The following is a 22481-nucleotide window of genomic DNA, read 5'->3' on the forward strand; positions in this document are numbered from 1 at the left end:
ACCGACCGATCGTCGGGTCGCGTCATGCAGGGTCAGTCACTTCGTGAATCATGACAATAGTCTTCTGAAGGAGTAATTTACATAAGAAAGGTGGCTGGTGTACATAACAAAGAAAGGTAAAAGAATGTCATGCAAAGATCAAGTCTGGATAAGGTGGTTGTTGCAAAGTGTTTTTTTAGACAGGTTTTAATGAATGCATAAATTTTCAGCAAATATTTATAACAAAATACATGAAAGCAAGATTTCCATTTGAAAGTATTTATTCTTAAAAATGAGATAGCATTGCTCTGCACTGTTCGTAAAAAAAGTTGGGGAAATGACAGTAAAAGACATGTAGACAAGACCTTTCAGAAGTGTTTTTCAAGAAGGCACATTATAAACAACAGGAATTTTATCTTCCCTCTGTTTAAAGGTCTAAAACTACAACTTTAAACACTTTATAATTAATAAAATTGGCGATGTATTGTATTACAATGTTGATTTTTATACTGTTGATCAAAAATCAACAGAGAAATCCATCAATTATATATTGAAAAAGCATACTGGCGATCATGGCCAGTGGACCATGTGTTAGTAAGTTGCATGGAGCTATTTTCCCCTTTAAAATAGGCATTTTAATGACTGACATAACAATTCATCATGAAATTAACAAGTAAAGCTAGTATGCATTTAACACCAGTTTTGTCTTTCTTTTTAAAGGCAATTGCCGTGCAGAGAGGGTACTTAATAATAGGGCAATAACATGGAGAGGTACACAAGGCTTGTAGTCAACAGTTACTTTTTACATGTGACAGATATACTAGATGAACACTAGAACAGATGGAAGTCAAAATGTATGCTTTATCCATTCTACCCAAGTGAACATATGCAAATTGGATTACAGGAATCTGCACGGTGTATTTATATGGAAGACCAGGCAGTACGCAACGTGGTTTCCAACTTTATGCTTTATTCCTCTGATCTTTAAATGTCTCATAGTCATTCGGGATAGTATCTGAAATGGTAGAAAAGAGAAATTTAATTGTAGGGGAAATCATGTCTAGAGGCTGATATTTGTTGAAGCACAGCCCGTACAGGTCCGGCCACCTTTTATCAATCACGGGGTTAACCCCCTCACCCCCCAAGCCGGTTTTCACCTTCGTGTCCAGGCCAAATTTTTTACAATTCTTATTAACCTATAAAAAAATCCACTGAGATAGGTGAAGCATCCCCCTAAGCCAAAACATTTAACCAAAGGAAGGAAATCTCTATCTGAATCCAACCCAAAAGACAGTAGCATAGCTCCCAACTGTCCCGGATTCGGTGGGGCTGTCCCAATTTGAGGGCTGAGTCCAGCGTCCTGTCTCATCCATATTATTTAAGATTTTTTTGTCTTGGTATTGTAATTTTGTTCAATAAAAATGTATTTTTCTAGCTTATCCCCTTGTGTTTTTGGCATCTCTATCAACCCTGACTCGGTATATCATTCATATCTATATTTTTGTGATACTACAACCTGTCTTTTGGGTTGGACTCATATAGATTACCTTCCTTTTGTTAAAATTTTGCAATTCCGACCGGAGTCGCTTTATGAGGTAATAACTCAGGAACGCTTCAACAAATCCCAATGATTCTGAGAATTTCTGAAAAAAACTGAAATTTGGCGAAAATGTTTTTAACTTTTATGCCCTTAAATCAGAGTTATGTCACACAAAATAGTTAATAAATAACATGTCCCACATGTATACTTTACATCAACACAATTTTTTAAATATTGTTTTTAGGAAGTTGACTAGCAAATTCTAATTTTTTCAACAAAATTACAAAACCCTTTTTTGAAGAGATTTTGAGGGGCCTATATGACAGAAAATACCCAAAAGTTACACAATTCTAAAAAGTGCACCCCTCAAGTTGCTCAAAACCACATTCAAGAAGTTTATTAACTCTTCAGGTGCTTCAAAGGAATTTTTGCAATGTGGAAGAAAAAAATGAACATTTTATTTTTTTTCACAAAAATTGTACTTAGACCCAAATTTATTTATATTCACAAGGGTAATAGGAGAAAATTGACCCCAAAGTTTGTTCTGCAGCTTCTCCTGAGAACGATGATACCCCATATGTGAGGGAAAAATACTGTTTAGGTGCACGGTACTGTTTAGTTCGGTTTGGAGAGATACTGATGTGCCTAAACTGTGAAAAACTCCCACAACTGATGCATTGTGACCTCGCAATGAATGTATCTTGATATGTGGTGAACACCTTGAACCCCCATGTGCTTCACTGAAATTTATAACATTGAGCAGTGAAAACAAAAAAATCTAATTTTTTCCACAAAAATGTACTTTCATCCCCAAATTTGTTATTTTCTCAAGGGTTACAGTAGAAAATGGACCCCAAATTTTTTTCCTGAGTATGCACATACCCCATATGTTGGGGAAAAGTACAGTTTGGGCGCATGGCAGGGCTCAGAAGGGAAGGAGCAGCGTTTGACTTTCTGTGCTCAAAATTGGCTGGAAACTTTAGCGTACACCATGTAGCGCTTGAAACAACCTTGATGTGCCTAAACAGAGGAAACCAACCACAAATGGCACCATTTTTGGAACTAGACCTTTCAAGGAAGTTATCTAGATGTATAGTGAGAATCTTGAACCTCCAAGTGCTATACAGAAGTTTGTAACGCTGAGCTGTGAAAATAGAAAACCTAATTTTTCCCACAAAAGAGTTATTTTAGCCCCAATTTTTTTTAATTTTCACAATGGTAACAGGAGAAATTGCACCATACAAATTGTTGAGCAATTTCTCCTGAGTATGCCGATAACCCATATGTGAAGGAAACCTACTGTTTTGGCACACAGCCACAAGAAGGACTCAGAAGAAGACCCAGCCACAAGAAGACCCATCTACAAGAAGAAGACCCAGCCACAAGAAGAATTCCCAGCCACAAGAAGAAAATTCAGCCACAAGAAGAAGACCCAGCCACAGGAAGAAGACCCAGCCACAAAATAAAGACCCAGCCACAAAAAAAAGACCCAGCCACAAGAAAAAAGCCCAGCCAAAAGATGGTGACCCAGCCAAAGGTAGAAGACACAGTAACAAGAAGAAGACCCAGCCACAAGACTGACCACAAGAACCAGCCATAAGACTCAGCCACAAGAAGAAGACCCAGCCACAGGAAGAAAACCCAGCCAAAAGAGAAGACACAGTCACAAGAAAAAGGGCCCAGAAAGGAAGGAGTGACTTTTGGCACGCAAACTTTGTTGGAATCAGTTGTACTATCTGTCTGCCCAACTGTAACTGTCATCACCTTTCTGCTGCTGCCAGGGTCTATGGACTACACTATGTCGGGCATCTACTCATATCATGTCATAGAGCAGTTCACCTGCTGACAGGCTTTTTATGGCCTGCTCCTCCTAACTTTCTACCATGCTGATTCTGCCACAGCCACACATATTCTAGATACCAACTACAGTACCTTGCGAAAGTATTCAGTCCCTTGGAACTTTTCAACCTTTTCCCACATATCATGCTTCAAACTGTCATGTCTGTCATGCTGCTTGCGCTGCATGATCCCCACTTGATGTCCGGAGCTAATGTCCGCAGCCTGATGTCCGGAGCCTGTCGATCTTTTGCCAGATGTCCGGAGTCCGATGCCAACTAGTCCTTGCCGGAACCCTGGCGTGCCACCTAGCATGTATTATGCTTTGGACCTTGGCGTGCCCTCGCACGAGCCTTGCTATGTATCACTTTGTCCTTGTTATGACGTCTTGAACCTGATTAAACCCTGAGACCACACTTTATTGAAGAAACCCTGTGACCATGCTTTGCCTTGTCTTGTACCCTGCACGTTCCCTGTTGCCAGACACTCGCACTTGTGTCTTCCTTGAGTCGGCCGTCTGGTTCCAGCAGTCATGGTGACTTACCCCCTTGGTCTTGCCCCTGACACTCCCTGTATAGGGAGTGGTACCTCACAAGGTCAGCTCACCCTAGGTGGGTGGGTGCCATGACCCAGAGGGTCCACTCTAGAAATCGACTCAGCAGAAGCTGACTCCGTCACACAAACATAAAGATACCAAATGTAAATTTTTGGTGAAGAATCAACAAGTGTGAAGTTTACGAAATTTATTGGATATTTTAAATTTTTGTGGAAATTCAAATACTGAAAAGTAGAGTGTGCAATATTATTCGGCCCCTTTAACTTAATACTCTGTTGCTCCACCCTTTGCTGCGATTACAGCTGCAAGTCGCTTGGGGTAGGTCTCTATCAGTTTTGTACATCGAGAGATTGAAATTCTTGCCCATTCTTCCTTCGCAAACAGCTCGAGCTCAGTGTGGTTTGATGAGATCGTTTGTGAACATCAGTTTTCAGTTCTTTCCACAGATTCTCGATTGGATTCAGGTCTGGACTTTGACTTGGCCATTCTAACACCTGAATACTAGAGTTGAGCGAAACGGGTCGAAAAATTTAAAAAGTCGCAGACTTTTGGCAAAGTCGGGTTTCATGAAACGAAACCCGACCCTAGGATGAGGTCGGCTACGAGGTCGGCGACTTACGCACCAAAGTCGCATTTCAAAAGTTTGTTTTGCGCTCTTTTTCAGCCAATCAGGATCCACGGACACTGTGGGCAACGTGATGACATAGGCAGGGGTCACCACCATCTTTCAGAAGGGCATGCAAGTGATTGGCTTGCTTTGGTGGGCGTCACAGGGGTTATAAAAGGGCGTGCACGCCGACCGCCATCTTACTTCTGCCGATCTTAGGATAGGGAGAGGTTGCTGATTCTGTAGGGAGAGCGTTAGGCAGGGAAGGAGAAAAAAAAACTGCTTCTGCTGCTAGCGATTTTGCCTGTATAACACACCAGTCACTGTTAGTGTTGAGCATTCCGATACCGCAAGTATCGGGTATCGGCCGATACTTGCTGTATCGGAATTCCGATACCGACTTCCGATATTTTTTCAATATCGGAAGTCGGCATCGGAATCGGAAGTTCAAAGTTGATTGACAGCCTGACGTCATCATGATGCGCGGTGTGTGCGCATCATGATGCGCCGTCATTTCGGGCCTTCCGGGGGTCTCTGCTGGCCTGCCGGGGGGCTGTGCCGGCCTGCCGGGGGGCTGTGTGGACTGCCCGGGGTCTGTACCGGCCTGCCGGGGGGCTGTGCCGGCCTGCCGCTGGTCTGTGCACCCTGTGGGGGTCTGTACCGGCCTGCCGGGGGGCTGTGCCGGCCTGCCGGTGGTCTGTGCACCCTGTGGGGGTCTGTACCGGCCTGCCGGGGGGCTGTGCCGGCCTGCTGGTGGTCTGTGCACCCTGTGGGGGTCTGTACCGGCCTGCCGGGGGGCTGTGCTGATGTCCGGGGGTCTGTGCAAGCATCGTCCGATGGGACTACAAGTCCCATCTGGCGATGCCTGCTACCATGACAGTGATTGACACATTAGCCAATGATGGGACAGTAGTAGTCCCATCATCCGGCTAATGTGTTAAATGTTAAAAAAAAAAAAAAAAAAAAAAAATACTACATACATACTACATGCATGCTACATACATACTACATGCTACATACATACTACATACATACTACATACATACCACATACATACTACATACATACTACATACATAACACATATATACTACATACATACTACATACATACTACATATATACTGCATGCATGCTACATACATACTACATGCTACATACATACTACATATATACTACATGCATGCTACATACATACTACATGCTACATACATACTACATATATACTACATGCATGCTACATACATACTACATGCTACATACATACTACATGCATGCTACATACATACTACATACATACTACATGCATGCTACATACATACTACATGCTACATACATACTACATACATACTACATGCATGCTACATACATACTACATGCATACTACATATATACTACATACATACTACATACATACTACATGCATGCTACATACATACTACATGCTACATACATACTACATATATACTACATGTATGCTACATACATACTACATGCTACATACATACTACATATATACTACATACATACTACATGCATGCTACATACATACTACATGCTACATACATACTACATATATACTACATGCATCCTACATACATACTACATGCTACATACATACTACATATATACTACATGCATGCTACATACATACTGCATGCTACATGCATGCTACATACATACTACATACATACTACATGCTACATACATACCACATATATACTACATACATACTACATACAATACATTCATACAATACATACATAGACATACAGTACATATAACATAGAGTAACATACTTACCAATACTTGTCACATTGTTCCCCGAAGCCATTGTCTTTTACGGAATAAATATTAACATAACAAACCACAAAAATACTCACCCACGATCCGAAGCAGTCCACGAGTGTGTCCCACGACGATCTTGGGTAGAGAACTGCAGCATCAGCTGTTGCTGCCGTTCTCTACGGGCTGCAGGAATCCAATGACGGAAGGTAGGTATCCTTCCGCACTGTATTCCTCCGCCACTTAAAAAAAAAAAAGTCCCTAGTCTCACTTTATGCCATTGCTGCGTGGGAATTTAGTTATAGTTTGTTGGATTTTGTCTACATTTCTACCAAAAATGAGGAAGGCTGGTGGAAGAGGCCGTGGAATTGGGCGGGGGTTGGCAGCTGGTAATGATGGTGTTGGTGGTGGATCTGATGGTAGTGGCAAAAGCAAAATAGGACCGAATGCAGGAGGTGTTGAGCCTGCGTCATCGTCTGGCTCCACAATGCCTCGAAGGCTTAGTTTTCTAGGAGTTGGCAAACCGCTTTTAAAGCCAGAGCTTCAGGAAAAAGTTTTGTCTTACATTGCTGACTCAGCCTCCAGCTCTATGGCCTCCTCTTCTGAAGTTGTAAAAAATAAAAGCACTGAGTCGTCATTGGAGGCTCATGTTCATGAACCACACCTTTCCTTGTGTCCTTCACCCCAACCAAGATGGAAGGATGACGCAGGCCATACTACTGATTACTCCATGGAGCTGTTTTCACATACCATGCCTGGATTATCAAGTCAAATGGTGAATTACCCAGGCCAAGATGAATCTGACATGGAGTGCACTGATGCACAGCCGCTGATAGATGATTCTGCTGGTACATTCACTCAGAGCACTACATTGTCCTCGCAGTGTACAGAGCCAGATTCTGACCCTGATGAGACTCAGGTGCCCCTTCCCGCACACTATACCACCATACACGGTGACACAGAGGAAGGTGCACATGACATTGAACAGGAGGTGATGGATGACCCAGTTGTTGACCTAGATTGGCATCCATTGGGGGAAGAGGGTGCTGCTTCCAATAGCTCAGATGAGGAGCATCCACAGCAGACATCGACATCGCAACAGCTGTTATCTGGCAGGCCCGGAGCACTCCAAAGACAGGTTCCAAAAATCAAAAGAGTTGCTGGACAGCTTGTCCAGAGGGTCAAAAGATCACAGCGTGCTAGGCCGCAAAATGTCTGCCAAAGTAGGAAGAGTGCAGTGTGGCACTTTTTTGAACAAAATCCTCATGATCAGGCCAAGGTTATCTGTAAGAAGTGCGCAAAGACCTTTAGCCGAGGGAAAAATCTGAAAAATTTGAATACCAGTTGCATGCTTAGACATTTAACCAGCATGCACTTGCAAGCGTGGACACAACACCAAACCTCAAGTGCCACATATGCAACTGATCACAAAGAAGGTAGTCAGCAACGCTACATTGTTTCCCCCACTGTAAGCCCACCGGTTAGCACAGCAGCAAATGTTGAGGTGTCGTTGCAAGGCCACAGCAGTCAGGGAATACCACTGTTATATCAATGAAATACTGAATCTAGGCCATCAGAAAGAACACCAACTCCATCACCATCATCAACCCTCTCTCAGTCCGCCCTGTCCACCGCTACTTCCACCATATGCAGCTCTCAAGTCCAGCTCACCCTCCCAGACACTATGAGTAGGTCAAGAAAGTACTCAGTCTCTCATCCGCGTACACTGGGTTTGAACGCCCACATTGCCAAACTAATCTCGTTTGAGATGATGCCCTATCGGTTGGTGGAAAGCGCAGGTTTCCGCGAACTCATGGCCTATGCAGTACCACGCTATGACCTACCCAGTCACCACTTCTTCTCTCGCAAAGCCATCCCAGCCCTCCACCATCATGTAAAAGACCGCATTGTCCATGCACTCAAGCAGTCAGTGAGTGGAAAGGTGCACCTCACAACTGATGCATGGTCCAGTCGGCATGGCCAGGGCCGTTATGTGTCCATCACTGCGCACTGGGTTAATGTGGTGGATGCAGGGTCCACAGGGGACAGCGGTGGTGGGACAGTGCTGCCTAGCCCACGGTATAGGAAACAGTTGGCTGTAGGCGATCGACCCTCCTCCTCCTCCTCCTCCTCCAGAAGCGAAAGCTCGTCCACAGAGCGCAGTCGTACGAGCACTCCATCTGCAGCTGCCACTGTTGCACACGAGGTGTCCCCCTATCGAGCAGCTAGTGGAAAGCGTCAGCAGGCTGTGTTGCAGATGATGTGTTTGGGCGACAGACACACCGCTGAGGTGCTGGCCGAGTACTTGAAGCGACAAACTGAGTCATGGCTGGGCAGTGTACATCTTGAGGCAGGCAAGGTAGTTAGTGATAACGGCCGTAATTTTGTGGCAGCCATAGCCCTTTTAAAACTCAGCCACATACCTTGCTTGGCTCACACCTTGAACCTGGTGGTGCAGTGCTTCCTCAAAAATTATCCGGAGTTAACAGCCCTGCTCCAGAAGGTGCGAAGACTGTGCGTGCACATCCGCCGGTCGCCTGTACACTCCGTTCGTATGCAGAAGCTGCAGCGATTGCTCCACCTTCCCAACCACCGCCTCATTATCGACATTGCAACAAGGTGGAACTCCACCCTGCACATGGTGAAGCGGCTGTGCGAGCAGAAGCAGGTCATAATGCATTTGTGGGAGGATACACGGCCAGGCACTTTGAGAGCAGACATGGAGTTGACAGGTGTGCAGTGGTCGAAGCTGAAAGACCTCTGTAAAGTCCTTCAGTGTTTTGAGGAATGCACACGGCTGGTAAGCGCAGACGACGCCATCCTAAGCATGAGCATCCCACTTATGCGTCTGCTCATGCAAACTTTGACGCACCTTAAGGAGCAGGCGTCTGCAGCCAATGTTGATGAGGAGGAAGAGGAGGAGGGAATCCTTGATGACATTCAGCCATTGTCTGCTCAGGGACCTCTCCTGGACGAGGTGGAGGAAGAGGAGGAGGAGGATGATGATGGGGATGATTATTTAGGGGAGTAGGATGCATCTCGTGGGGCGAGTGAAAATGTTGGCGTGGCAAGGTCTGGTACAGGGTTTGTGCGTGACTGGAGGGATGTGGATTTGCCAGAAAGTGCTCCTCCAACCAGCACTCGCAGTACATCATTGACACCGGGAACATTGGCCCACATGTCAGATTATGCCTTGCAGATCCTAAAAAGGGACCCCCGCTTTGCCAAAATGATGAACGATGACGACTACTGGTTGGCCAGCATCCTGGATCCATGCTATAAAGGCAAATTACAAAACATCATGCCACAGGAGAACCTTGACCTAATATTGGCTAATAAACATGCAACTCTGGTAAATCGGTTGCTTGAGGCATTCCCAGCACACAGCAGCGGTGATGGTTCTCACACGAGCCGTACGGGCCGGGGGCAGCTTGGCAGAGGTGTTCATGGTGCACACAGCAGAAGTGGCGTTGGAGTCAGGGGTTTCATGACAATGTTGTGGACTGATTTTTCAAGTACCGCTCACACAACTGGTAATACTGCATCGATGGAAAGTGACAGGAGACAGCAGTTGTCAACTATGGTTACAAACTACTTTTCCTCCCATATCGATGTTCTCCCACACAGGTCATTCCCCTTTGACTATTGGGCCGCTAAACTGGACACCTGGCCTGAATTGGCACAATATGCCTTACAGGAGCTCGCTTGCCCAGCTGCAAGTGTGCTATCGGAAAGAGTCTTCAGTGCAGCTGGATCAATCCTGACAGAAAAAAGGACCCGTCTGTCAACCCAAAAATGTGGATGATCTAACCTTCATTAAAATGAACCATGCATGGGTTTCCAAGGATTTTGTCCCACCTTCCCCTGATGACACATAGGGTGACAGAAAAATGGCTTGCTTTGGTCCATCTCTTCCTGGGACTTGACCTATTTCGCCTTTTGCATCAGTTGAATGTCCAACATCAACATATGCCACTTTCTAAAACTCCCTAACTGTGCTGCCTCCCCCCCATGGCCGGGGTCACCACCTAGCGCACGACACCGTGCAAGTGCCGTTGCCCTGGACAGGTGGGTAGGCCGACTCTTGGGCGCGGGCACTGGCACAGGGTCCCTCATAGTGCAATCAAGTGTCTCTGACGGTGGTGGTGCACACCCACCGTCAGACACACCGCCGTACTATGAGGGGCCCAGTTCCAGTACCGACGCCCACGAGTGGGCCCCCCTTGCTTGGGCAGGGCCCCCGCATTTGCAATCTTTACCTCTCCCTGCTCCTCCGCTGTGTAGTCTGGGCCGTCAAATCCATACTGTGCCTGACACCGTCTGAGCCTGCCTCCTGATGTATAGACATATATTTTGAATGTGTACGCTATCCATACATGTTATCCGGGGATACGGTACCCTTTCTCACCTTTGTGCAATCACGTGCAAGCCATACTGGGCCTAACACTGTCTGAGCCTGCCTCCTGATGTATAGACATATATTTTGAATGTGTATGCTATCCATACATGTTATCCGGGGATACGGTACCCTTTCTCACCTTTGTGCAATCACGTGCAAGCCATACTGGGCCTAACACCATCTGAGCCTGCCTCCTGATGTATAGACATATATTTTGAATGTGTACGCTATCCATACATGTTATCCGGGGATACGGTACCCTTTCTCACCTTTGTGCAATCACGTGCAAGCCATACTGGGCCTAACACTGTCTGAGCCTGCCTCCTGATGTATAGACATATATTTTGAATGTGTACGCTATCCATACATGTTATCCGGGGATACGGTACCCTTTCTCAGCTTTGTGCAATCACGTGCAATCCATACTGGGCCTAACACCGTCTGAGCATGCCTCCTGATGTATAGACATATATTTTGAATGTGTACGCTATCCATACATGTTATCCGGGGATACGGTACCCTTTCTCACCTTTGTGCAATCACGTGCAAGCCATACTGGGCCTAACACCGTCTGAGCCTGCCTCCTGATGTATTGACATATTTTGAATGTGTACGCTATCCATACATGTTATCCGGGGATACGGTACCCTTTCTCACCTTTGTGCAATCACGTGTAATCCATACTGGGCATGAGAACGGCTGGCGAGCTGTTAAGCAAGCTACAGCACCTGTGGTTTGCACACATAAGTTTTTCATTTTTTCAGGAATGACGGCTAGGCCTCATTCCGGAACTGCGGTTGACCTGCACTTACTGGGAAATCATCGTTCGCGAGTAATAATTGTAATCAGTGATCCCCATCACTAACGTTGTTCAGCGGGTTATCTGCACCTGTAAGCGACAAACGCTGGCCTTTTCAGTGTAGCGCACATGCAGCCACGGACATGTAAGGGCATGACACACCAGTTATTGGCCAATCTCATGTGCCAGAGCCTCACGTGTCCTTCTAGTAAGCCGGACTCGGACCGCGGGGCATGACGGAGTCTCATTCATTAACGGAATTAAGCTTGCAATGTGTGCATCTGTTCTGTAGCTGGCATGGTTGAGGTTTCCCAGGTGGAGTCGAATTTAACCGTAGGCTCCACTCCTGGTGGTGCCCTTCTGGACATTCCTTTAAGGTTCAGCTTTGCAACCATACTGCCCACGTAAAACAAACACTTTGCCTTCATGAACGCTGTTTGGAGGGTCATGACTCGTGGGAATAACGCCGCCCAATCAGTTAACCTGCTAGAGAGATCCTTCGTTGCTCCCAAGCATGACATCACACTCCCTAGGAGGAAGGTAATGCCACTGTGGTGACCGTACTCCTGGGGGCGACACAAGTGCACTGATGCCCAGCCACTGCTCGATGAATCTGCTGGTACATTGACCCAGACCACTACATTCCCCTCGCACGCTACACGGCCTGAATCTGACCCTGATGAAACTGCAGATGAAAGTGCAGGTTCGGCCAACCCGCCATCAGACACACCACCGTACTATCAGGGGCCCTGTGCCAGTGCCGTCGCCAACGAGTGGGCCCCCCCTGCTTGCTCAGGATCACAGCACTTGCAAGTTTGAAATACTGTGCAGTGAGATGGAAGATGGGGATGACGAGGAGTCCAGACTAGTACAGGGATTCCCTAGCGAGGAGACTTATTTGATTGTTTTCAATGTTGGGACAGCAATTTTTGGGGAGCACTATACTCTGGAGAATGATAGATGGGGCCCACCATACACTGGAACATTCCAAAGGTGGACATCAGACACTGGAGCAGCATTTACAGGGCCCATTATACACTAGAGCACTAGAAATGGGGCCCATTATGTTTGGAGCATTATTTGGGCCCATAAGACAGTGGAGCTTCATCCATGGGGACCAACATACTGTAGCATTATGTGGAGCTCATCATATACTGTTTCAAACATTATATGGGACCAATGATTCTGTATGGAGAAATAGATGGGCCTCGTCATGAGATGTAAAAAGTGAAGTATTTTTCATTGTACTATACCGCTATTTCTCTGCCGTATCGGAGCATGATGAGTTGTGGTATGTGTTAAAGGGGTGCTCTTTCGCCCAGGGCACATGAAAACCTGGAGCCAGTTCTACCCCCCCACAACTTTAGCCAAATAACCCCCATTTTTCAGTGCGCAACTTGTATTATGAAGTTAATTAAGGTTGACAAGCTTAAGTAAGAAGAATTGATGCTTTTGGCATTCAAATGGGCACTGTAGGTGTGTTTCCTGTCCTTCTCTCACTGCCGACTTTTATTCCCCATTGACTTACATTGGGTTTCGTGTTTCGAGACGACCCCGACTTTTCCCTATAATCGGCCGATCTTGCTCGACCCGACTTTTGGAAAAGTCGGGTTTCACGAAACGAAACTCAACCCTAAAAATCCAAAAGTCGCTCAACTCTACTGAATACATTTATTTGTGAACCATTCCATTGTAGATTTTGCTTTATGTTTGGGATCATTGTCTTGTTGGAAGACAAATCTCTGTCCCAGTCTCAGGTCTTTTGCAGACTCCAACAGGTTTTCTTCAAGAATGGTCCTGTATTTGGCTTTATCCATCTTCCCATCAATTTTAACCATTGTTGTCAAAAAGTTCAATTTTGGTTTCATCTGACCAGAGCACCTTCTTCCACATGTTTGGTGTGTCTCCAAGGTGTCTTGTTGCAAACTTTAAATGACACTTTTTATGGCTATCTTTGAGAAATGGCTTTCTTATTGCCACTCTTCCATAAAGGCCAGATTTGTGATTGTTGTCCTATAGACAGACTGTCCCACCTCAGCTGTAGATCTCTGCAGTTCATCCAGAGTGATCATGGGCCTCTTGGCTACATCTCTGCTCAGTCTTCTTCTTGTTTGAAATGAAAGTTTCGAGGGACGGCCAGGTCTTGGTATATTTACAGTGGTATGATACTCCTTCCATTTCAATATGATCACTTGCACAGTACTCCTTGGGATGTTTAAAGTTTTGGCAATCATTTTGTATCCAAATCCAGCTTTAAACTTCTCCACAACAGTATCACAGACCTGCCTGTTGTGTTCCTTGGTCTTCATGATACTCTCCGTGCTGCAAACAGAACCCTGAGACTATCACAGAGCAGGTGCATTTATATGGAGACTTGATTACACACAGGTGGATTATAATTATCATCATTAGTCATTTAGGACAACATTGGATCATTCAGAGATCCACAATGAACTTCTGGAGTGAGTTTGCTGCACTGAAAGTAAAGGGGCCGAATAACATTGCACGTCCAACTTTTCAGTTTTTGACTTCCCATAAAAATTTAAAATAACCAATACATTTCGCTCAACTTCACAATTGTGTCCTACTTGTTGTTGATTCTTCACCAAAAATTTACATTTGGTATCTTTATTTTTGAAGCATGATATGTGGGAAAAGGTTGAAAAGTTCCAGGGGGGCCAAATACTTTCGCAAGGCACTGTATGTTTCATAGTACTAGACTGTACTTCAGCTGTCAGGGCACCATTTGCTGGCCCTAAATGACCTAGCATGTTCTTGCCTGCCCAATCTTAACTCTCAACCATGATGCTCCTTGTACACACCTCCTTCTGGCTGTACATTGTTTTTTGTAGTGTTAGACAATGCTACTGAAGCTGGGAAATATACACTCATGTTTTTGCACCTTCAAAAAAAGCTCTGAAAACATAAAAAACGTTTATAATTGCCTGTTGATTTTGTGATTAGCACAAAAAAAGGGATTTTTTTATGTCATAGAAACACCAAGGTCACTTACCGGTAGCCATTTTTTCCAGAACCCATGACAGCACAACTGAGAGAGAGATCTGTCAAGCCAGGACAAGAACCTACTGAAATAAAAGGGCGGTACCTCTCCCCCGCTTCATTTGGTTACAGAGCATGAGAGGACCTCTGGTTAATTTACACATATAACCAACACCGCATCATAAACACACACAAACTATAGTGCACACCTATAAGGTGAAAAAAAGTGGGGAGGATATACGGGTGCTGTCATGGGTTCTGGAAAAACTGGTTACTGCTAATTAACCTTGGTGTTTTCCTTTCATCTATGACAGCACACCTGAGAGACTTTTGGAGAATCTGAGACACCTTAGGGAGGGACCACCACTTGCAACACCCTTCTACCAAAGGTTAAGTCAGCACAGGAGGATAAATCCATTCTATAGTGCCTAGAGAAGGTGGATGGTGAGGACCAGGTATATCAATTAATATCTCCACCTTCTCTGCCCAGGAGATCGCCACAGCTATCGTGGAGTGAGCCTTGATGCCATCAGGGATCAGTGCACCACTAACAGAATAAGCTAAACTAGGGGGGAGTGGCCTGGATCGCTTGTAGGGAAGACGTGCTTTGCAGCAGCTCCCGCTGTCAGCCACAAAATATACCCCTTCTGACCCCAACGAAAGTGACTAAATAACCCCCCAGAGAGAGCTGGGCTTAGAGGAGGTGGTGAAGGACGGTGAAGAGAGAATCGTGGCTCTCTGCACGGACATCGGGACATAGAACGGTCTCGGGGAGTGGGCCTTGGCGCCAGCGGAGGTCAGGCGCCATCTTTACTGCTTCTTCCTGCGGTGTTTATCCAGGCTGTCGCGCCGGAAGACTTCAGAGTCCGGTGGTCGGTGTACTTGCGGCCAGGGCCTGGTCAGCAGTATGCAGAGAGCCGTTGGAAGTGGTGAGAGACCGCTGACTAATAAGGAAGGGAAGGAACGGATTCGCTTACCGGAGGAGAGGGAGGTGAGCCGGTCGCACGTGCACTGGTGGAGATTCTGGAGACACCCGAAGGGCTCTCTGCCTGGCTGGTGAATGGAGGGTGACCGCAGTGCTGGGTGCTCCTGGTGCATTGCCTGGGGAATCTGAGGTGGTCGCTCCTGCTGCACACAGGGAACTGGGGCGACCTGGGGTTTGGGGGTACCGCTCCCCCCTTTCAGAGGCGCCAAAACCGGCCTAATGTTATGCCATGGAAGTGTGAGACTTTTTATATAGTGCACCACATTAGAGCGCTGATACCGCCCTATCCCCACGGATATCCACTTATGTCAGCTCATCACCTTTCAAGACGCATGGGGTTATCTTCATCTATGAACATGCATTAGTAGACTTTTCCAGAATGCACGAGTGGTGATTCAAACGCACGCTTTAATTAAGCAGTATGGTTAAATCTAATAAAGAGTGTGCAAAACCGCTGGCTACTAGTGTACATCAGGGCAGGCAGAGTGAAATGGAGAAATTTCTGAAAAATAAACCTGTGTCGGCTAGGTCCACACCTAAAAAGCTGCATACAAATGCTGAGGTGGAGGAACATGTCGAGGATTCGGACTCAAGTGACGATGTCTCGGGCAGTGATATTACCCAATCAGACTCTGGGAAGTTATCTAGATCAGTCTTCAAAAAATTACTGGCCCAAGCTTTAAAACCTTTGGACATGGAGATATCTGGTATGAGAGCAGATTTGTTACATATTGGTAATAGAGTGGAGTCCGGTTAATGGTCATGTGTTAATATGCACTTACATTGTGCATACACATTAACTTACTTTTCTCAGTTCAGATTTGTTTTTTATTCATATCATTGTGCATTCAGTGCATATATGGGTGTGACCGCCCTCTTTCTGAGCTGGGAAAGCCATCCAGTCTGGCCTAAGCTGTTACTAGTGGTTCAGCCGCTCGACCCTTGTTCACATTCACGCCACTTGGCAAGTGAAAAGGTTTTAAATACTAGAGTAGGGACTGTCCCACAAGGGTTGCCGTGACGTGGCGGGATGGCTTGTACATTATTTTGATCAAAATTATGTTTACTAAATACCCTTATTATTATCATTACCTTTATGCATTATTTGCAGTATATTTTTTATTTTTTAGTTATATTTGTGTTTTTTGCTTTTTGTTTTCTCCGGTTAATGGTCATGTGTTAATATGCACTTACATTGTGCATACACATTAACTTACTTTTCTCAGTTCAGATTTGTTTTTTATTCATATCATTGTGCATTCAGTGCATATATGGGTGTGACCGCCCTCTTTCTGAGCTGGGAAAGCCATCCAGTCTGGCCTAAGCTGTTACTAGTGGTTCAGCCGCTCAACCCTTGTTCACATTCACGCCACTTGGCAAGTGAAAAGGTTTTAAATACTAGAGTAGGGACTGTCCCACAAGGGTTGCCGTGACGTGGCGGGATGGCTTGTACATTATTTTGATCAAAATTATGTTTACTAAATACCCTTATTATTATCATTACCTTTATGCATTATTTGCAGTATATTTTTTATTTTTTAGTTATATTTGTGTTTTTTGCTTTTTGTTTTCTAGTGTACATCAGGGCAGGCAGAGTGAAATGGAGAAATTTCTGAAAAATAAACCTGTGTCGGCTAGGTCCACACCTAAAAAGCTGCATACAAATGCTGAGGTGGAGGAACATGTCGAGGATTCGGACTCAAGTGACGATGTCTCGGGCAGTGATATTACCCAATCAGACTCTGGGAAGTTATCTAGATCAGTCTTCAAAAAATTACTGGCCCAAGCTTTAAAACCTTTGGACATGGAGATATCTGGTATGAGAGCAGATTTGTTACATATTGGTAATAGAGTGGAGTCCTGGAATCATCTCAGTCCTCTCTCATTAGCCACTCCAACGCCATGAGAGATCATCTGGACTACCACAGAACACAGCTTAATAACTCTCTTCTGGCTTTAGAAGATCAAGAAAATCGTAGTCGCTGAAAAAATATAAGGATAAAAGGCTTGCCTGAAAGTGTCTCTACAGAAATATTAGAAAAATCCACAAAAAAGATCTTTGCCCTCTTAATCTCACAAGAAAAATGCGACCAAATTGTAATAGAGAGGGTCCATAGATCGCTCAGACCCAAGCCTAAGCCTTCTGAACCCCCGAGGGATGTGATCTGCGGCTTGTTGAGCTATTTGGACACCGATATTATTTTGTCTGCCTCAAGAGACGTTAAAAATCTCACCTATGAAGGATCTGCTATCCAACTTTATCAAGACATTGCGCCGTCGACCCTTGCAAAAAGAAGAATCCTAAGGCCCCTCTTGGAAGTGTTACGCTCGCATAAAATCCTTTACAAATGGCTATTTCCGTTTGGAATATCTGTACATGGAGACGGCAAACAAATAACAGTGAGGAGCCCCGAAGATTTAACCAAAATATGGGACACATTTGACATTGCTCCTATTGTTATTCCTTCATGGTTACCTTTAGACAAGGATCTTCGCACGCCTCCCCATATCAATGCTTATGCAGGAGGTCAGGGGGACTGGGCCTCAGTGAAGAGATGCATGCCCCCTAAACGAGGGAAATCTGGGGCGAGGAAAGAGATGCCCCCTGAGATCTCTTGTGCTCTGTCTAGCCGTATTTTCTCACATATAGACCCGGAAATTTTTGTGTAACTCTGTAATGTTTTAGATCACTTTAGTTTGCCTTGATTGGCACCTGCCTATGTGTTGCTGCTTTCATTTAACTGCCCTATAAGCTAACATATACCACTCGTGTATTGGCGATGTAAATCCCTGCTCTGCTATGGGGGGGTATGTTTGACCCCCTACCCCTGCCACAGGCAGGTAGTTGGGTATTGTTATATATGTTACTTTATCTTGTATTTTGTATTTTTTGTGGCTCGTCGGCATGGAACACATAATCATTTATTTTTTTTGCTCCACCTATTATGCTGTGGGTGATAAAGTCAATTTCGCCACTATAGTAGTGGCTTCATACAATGTAAAAAGCTTACGTTCCCCGTGTAAGAGGAGCCAGGTATTGAACCTTTTATATTCAAAAAAGGCTAGTGTAGTCTTCCTGCAGGAGACACATTTTAAAGAGGGGAGAGTCCCGGATATGTCTAGATTCCGTTACCCGACCTGGTATCATAGTGCGGGTGGTTCGGCGTCTAGAGGAGTGAGCATTGCTATTACTAAGAATGTTCCTTTTGTCTTGCATGATTGCCTATCAGATTCCGAAGGTAGATATATTATAATAAAGGGCCTTATAGCCAATACTAAAGTTACTCTGTGTAACCTATATGCCCCAAATAGGAATCAGATTGGATGGCTGTGCAAAACAATGAATACCTTAAAACTATTTACTGAGGGTTTGTTGTTGATGGGGGGGGGACTTTAATGTGTCACTTAACCCATCCCTAGATACCTCAACGGGCAAGTCGACCCTTTCTCAAAGGGCACTGAGAAAATTACACCTTTCTTTACAAGAATTTCATTTGATAGATCCCTGGAGAACACTCTTTCCTTTGGGCAGAGACTACACTTTTTATTCCCACCCGTGCGGTAGCTATCACAGAATTGACTATCTATTGACACAAACAGCTAATCTCCCATTAGTTAAAAATGCGACTATAGACATTATCTCTCTCTCGGACCATGCTCCTATTTTTCTCGACATAGGCATAGTAACCCTTCCGCGGCCAGCCAAGTCATGGTCACTTAACGAGACATTATTAGATTCCGATTCCCACATTACGAAACTGACTGGCACTCTTGAATTCTTTTTCCAGACAAATTTACACTCCGGCCCGCCCTTACCTGTGGTGTGGGAATCACATAAAGCGGTAATGAGGGGAGAATTTATAGCTTTGAGTTCCCATCTCAAGAAAGAAAGAACAAAACAGGTTGTGTCTATTTTGCACCAAATTAATTCCTTGGAAAGATTGCACAAGAGATCTCAAGTAAATAAGATACAAACTGAACTGACGGATCTAAGGAATTCGCTAAAAAATCTTTTAAATATTCAATCAGCCAAAACTTATGTGAGAAGTAAACAGAGGTTCTATCTCCACGGCAATACAAGTAGTAAGCTTATGTCTTCACTACTTAAAAAGCAGCAAGACAGGACGTTTATTAGACAACTCAAAGCTCTGGACGGCTCTTCAATTTTCGAGACCGCAGATACTGCCGAGGAGTTTAGATCCTTTTACGACAGTTTATACAACTTAAGCATACCAGATAGCATGCAAGACCCAATAACAGCTATAGAAAAAATCAAAGAGTTCCTGATTCCACTAAAACTCCCTAAAATAACCCCGGAAGGCCATTCTATACTGACTGCTCCGGTTACCCCTAAAGAAATTTTAGACACCCTCTCCACCATTCCAAACGGAAAGGCCCCAGGCCTGGATGGTCTTCCCATTATATACTATAAAAATTCATAAAATCATTCTTACCCCATCTGGTGTCCTTGTTTAATTCCTATTTGGAGGGCCAGCTCCCCCCTAAGCAATCCCTGGAGGCATACATCACGGTTCTCCCAAAGGAGGGTAAGGATCCCAACTTGTGCACCAGCTACAGACCAATCTCATTGCTTAATGCTGACATCAAAATGTGGGCTAAAATACTAGCGGGCAGAATAAGCAATTTTTTACCCAAACTACTTCATGTGGATCAAGCGGGCTTTGTGAGGGGTAGGGAAGGGAAGGACAACTCCACTAGGGCCATACAGTCTATAAAATTTGCCAAGACCCGGCAGGTCCCCTTAGTACTCCTGTCAACGGATGCCGAGAAGGCTTTTGACAGAGTGTGCTGGAGGTTTATGGAACAGGTATTGATTTAGTTTGGCTTCCCTCCTCAATATATAACAGCAGTTCTCTCTCTCTACTCTCAACCGACGGCCAAGGTCAGGATTAATGGCACCCTGTAAAACAGCTTTGAGATTCACAACGGGACTAGGCAGGGATGCCCTTTGTCTCCATCCTTGTTCATTTTAGTTATAGAAACTTTGATACAAAGCATCAGACAAGAACAACGCAGAGAGGGGTTGTTGATGGGTCCGGGGATACTCAAAACACTAGCTTTCGCAGACGATCTGCTTTTCCTCATCTCCAACCCGTCTCAGGCATTCCCGATCATCCTTCAAATTTTTCAACAGTTTGGCTTCCTCTCTAATTTTAAAATTAATCTGACTAAATCTGAATCGTTAAATATTACTCTCCCTCATTCTCAACTCTCCACCATTCGTACACAGACTCCCTTCTCTTGGGCTAATAGCTCTATTAAATATTTAGGAATATTCATAACTAGAGACCCCACTAACTTATTTCAAAGTAATTTCATTCTTTTAATTAAAAAAGTTACAAACCTGATGCATAAATATAACCTACCCACTTTATCCTGGATGGGTCGCATTAATGTGTTTAAGGCATATATCATGCCTATCATATTGTATGCCATGAATATAGTTCCGATTCAGATACCCCTGACCTTTTTCGGGTCATTAAAATCACTAATAGGAAAATTTATCTGGAAATCTAAACCGGCTAGGTTGTCATATAGGCTTCTTTCTTATCCAGTCTCCTCTGGGGGATTGGGAGTCCCAGATCCCTTTTATATTATAAAGCAATTCATCTTAGCAGATGGTTAAAGGTGGTGTCTTGTGCTGAAGGTGGGGAGGGAATTAGTGTTGACCTGGCTCTATTGGGCCCGAGGGGTTTACCTTATCTCTGGACTAAAGCTAAACCACCAGTCGCTCTTAGGCTAGACGAGATCAAAAGACTGGTGTTGGGGGAACTACCGGAGGACACTTTTCCCTTGACGTTAACGCCGATTGGCTCAATACCCTATCTTATAGACCTCGATTTTCAAGATCCATATAATTTATGGTCTACCCTCCCTAGAGAAACATTGAGTAGCTTTTATGGTAATAAAATATTACAGAGAGGAGTTTGGCCACCAAGTGCAACGACTCAACCAACTAATTTTCTTCAGAGCCAGCACATTCGACGTACACTTCTACAATTTAGGAAGAAATTCCCGACCAAATCCAATAGGTCCTGGTTAGATATTATGATCAAACTTCCACCTCCACGGCTAAAAATTCTATCTCGTATTTACTCACACCTTATCTCTCCGAGAGCACATTTTAAACCCTCATTTATTTACTCCTGGGAAATGGAACTCAACACTACGTTCACAGAGGAACAAATATCTAGAATGCTATCTAGTGCACGGGGATTTTCTAGGTGTGTACTTTTGCTGGAAAATTCTTATAAAATATTGACCAGGTGGCATTTGACTCCCGCAAAGCTCTTTCAGATGGGTCTTGCTGATAATGATGCTTGTTGGAGATGCCTCAACTCTGGAGGACATCACTCACATATATTCTGGGACTGTCCTAAACTGAGACATTTTTGAGATGGCGTTGAGCTAGTTCTCAAAAAATTACAACTAATAAAGACTAATCTTAGGGCTACGGAAGTTCTTCTTTCATGCCCGTCAAAAGATTTCCTACCAAAAAAGCATGGTCTACTCCCACTGATGCTAAGTGCTGCAAAACAGCTGATAGCTGTACACTGGAAAGATGTTGCCCCCCCCCCCACATTGGAGGAGTGGCACGTTAACATAAATCAGGTTTCTCGTCTGGAAGAGCTGTCTAGCTGGGAGATTTTTAATCATAGATCTTATGTGTCGACCTGGGCCCCGTGGACTAAATATCTAGAGGATAATCCTCTTGGTGAGAAATCTAATGTCGCATGAAGCCTTACTTGACCTGACGGCCTTTATACTGGGGTAACTGATCCCACGGTTGCATACAGAACAGTCCACCCATGCTATTTTCTTAAATACACCCATCGAATGCTTGTGACCATGCCGACGGCTACTTTTTGTTGTTTTTATTGATACTGTTCATTATTATGTATCTCTCTTTATCCTTTCCTTCCGTCTCTCTTTTTCCTACCCACATTTCCCTCCCCTCTTTCCTTTCCTTTCACCT

The 22481-nt window shown here is 44.6% G+C and overlaps 1 protein-coding gene across 1 annotated transcript in view; it reads right to left on the reverse strand.

The window, feature by feature from the left end:
* Positions 1-285: 285 nt before the first annotated feature.
* The window catches only part of LOC141075888 (cartilage oligomeric matrix protein-like), a 579419-nt gene continuing 557223 nt past the window's right edge, over positions 286-22481 (reverse strand). The window contains exon 19 of the mRNA XM_073563079.1: positions 286-994. Within this exon, the coding sequence (XP_073419180.1) occupies positions 942-994 (53 nt within the window). The 3' untranslated portion in view covers positions 286-941. The remainder of the gene's footprint in view (positions 995-22481) is intronic.

The sequence above is a fragment of the Dendrobates tinctorius genome, unplaced genomic scaffold (genome assembly GCF_039654945.1).
Source record: "Dendrobates tinctorius isolate UK_male_01 unplaced genomic scaffold, ASM3965494v1 ptg000377l, whole genome shotgun sequence".
Lineage (NCBI taxonomy): Eukaryota > Metazoa > Chordata > Amphibia > Anura > Dendrobatidae > Dendrobates > Dendrobates tinctorius.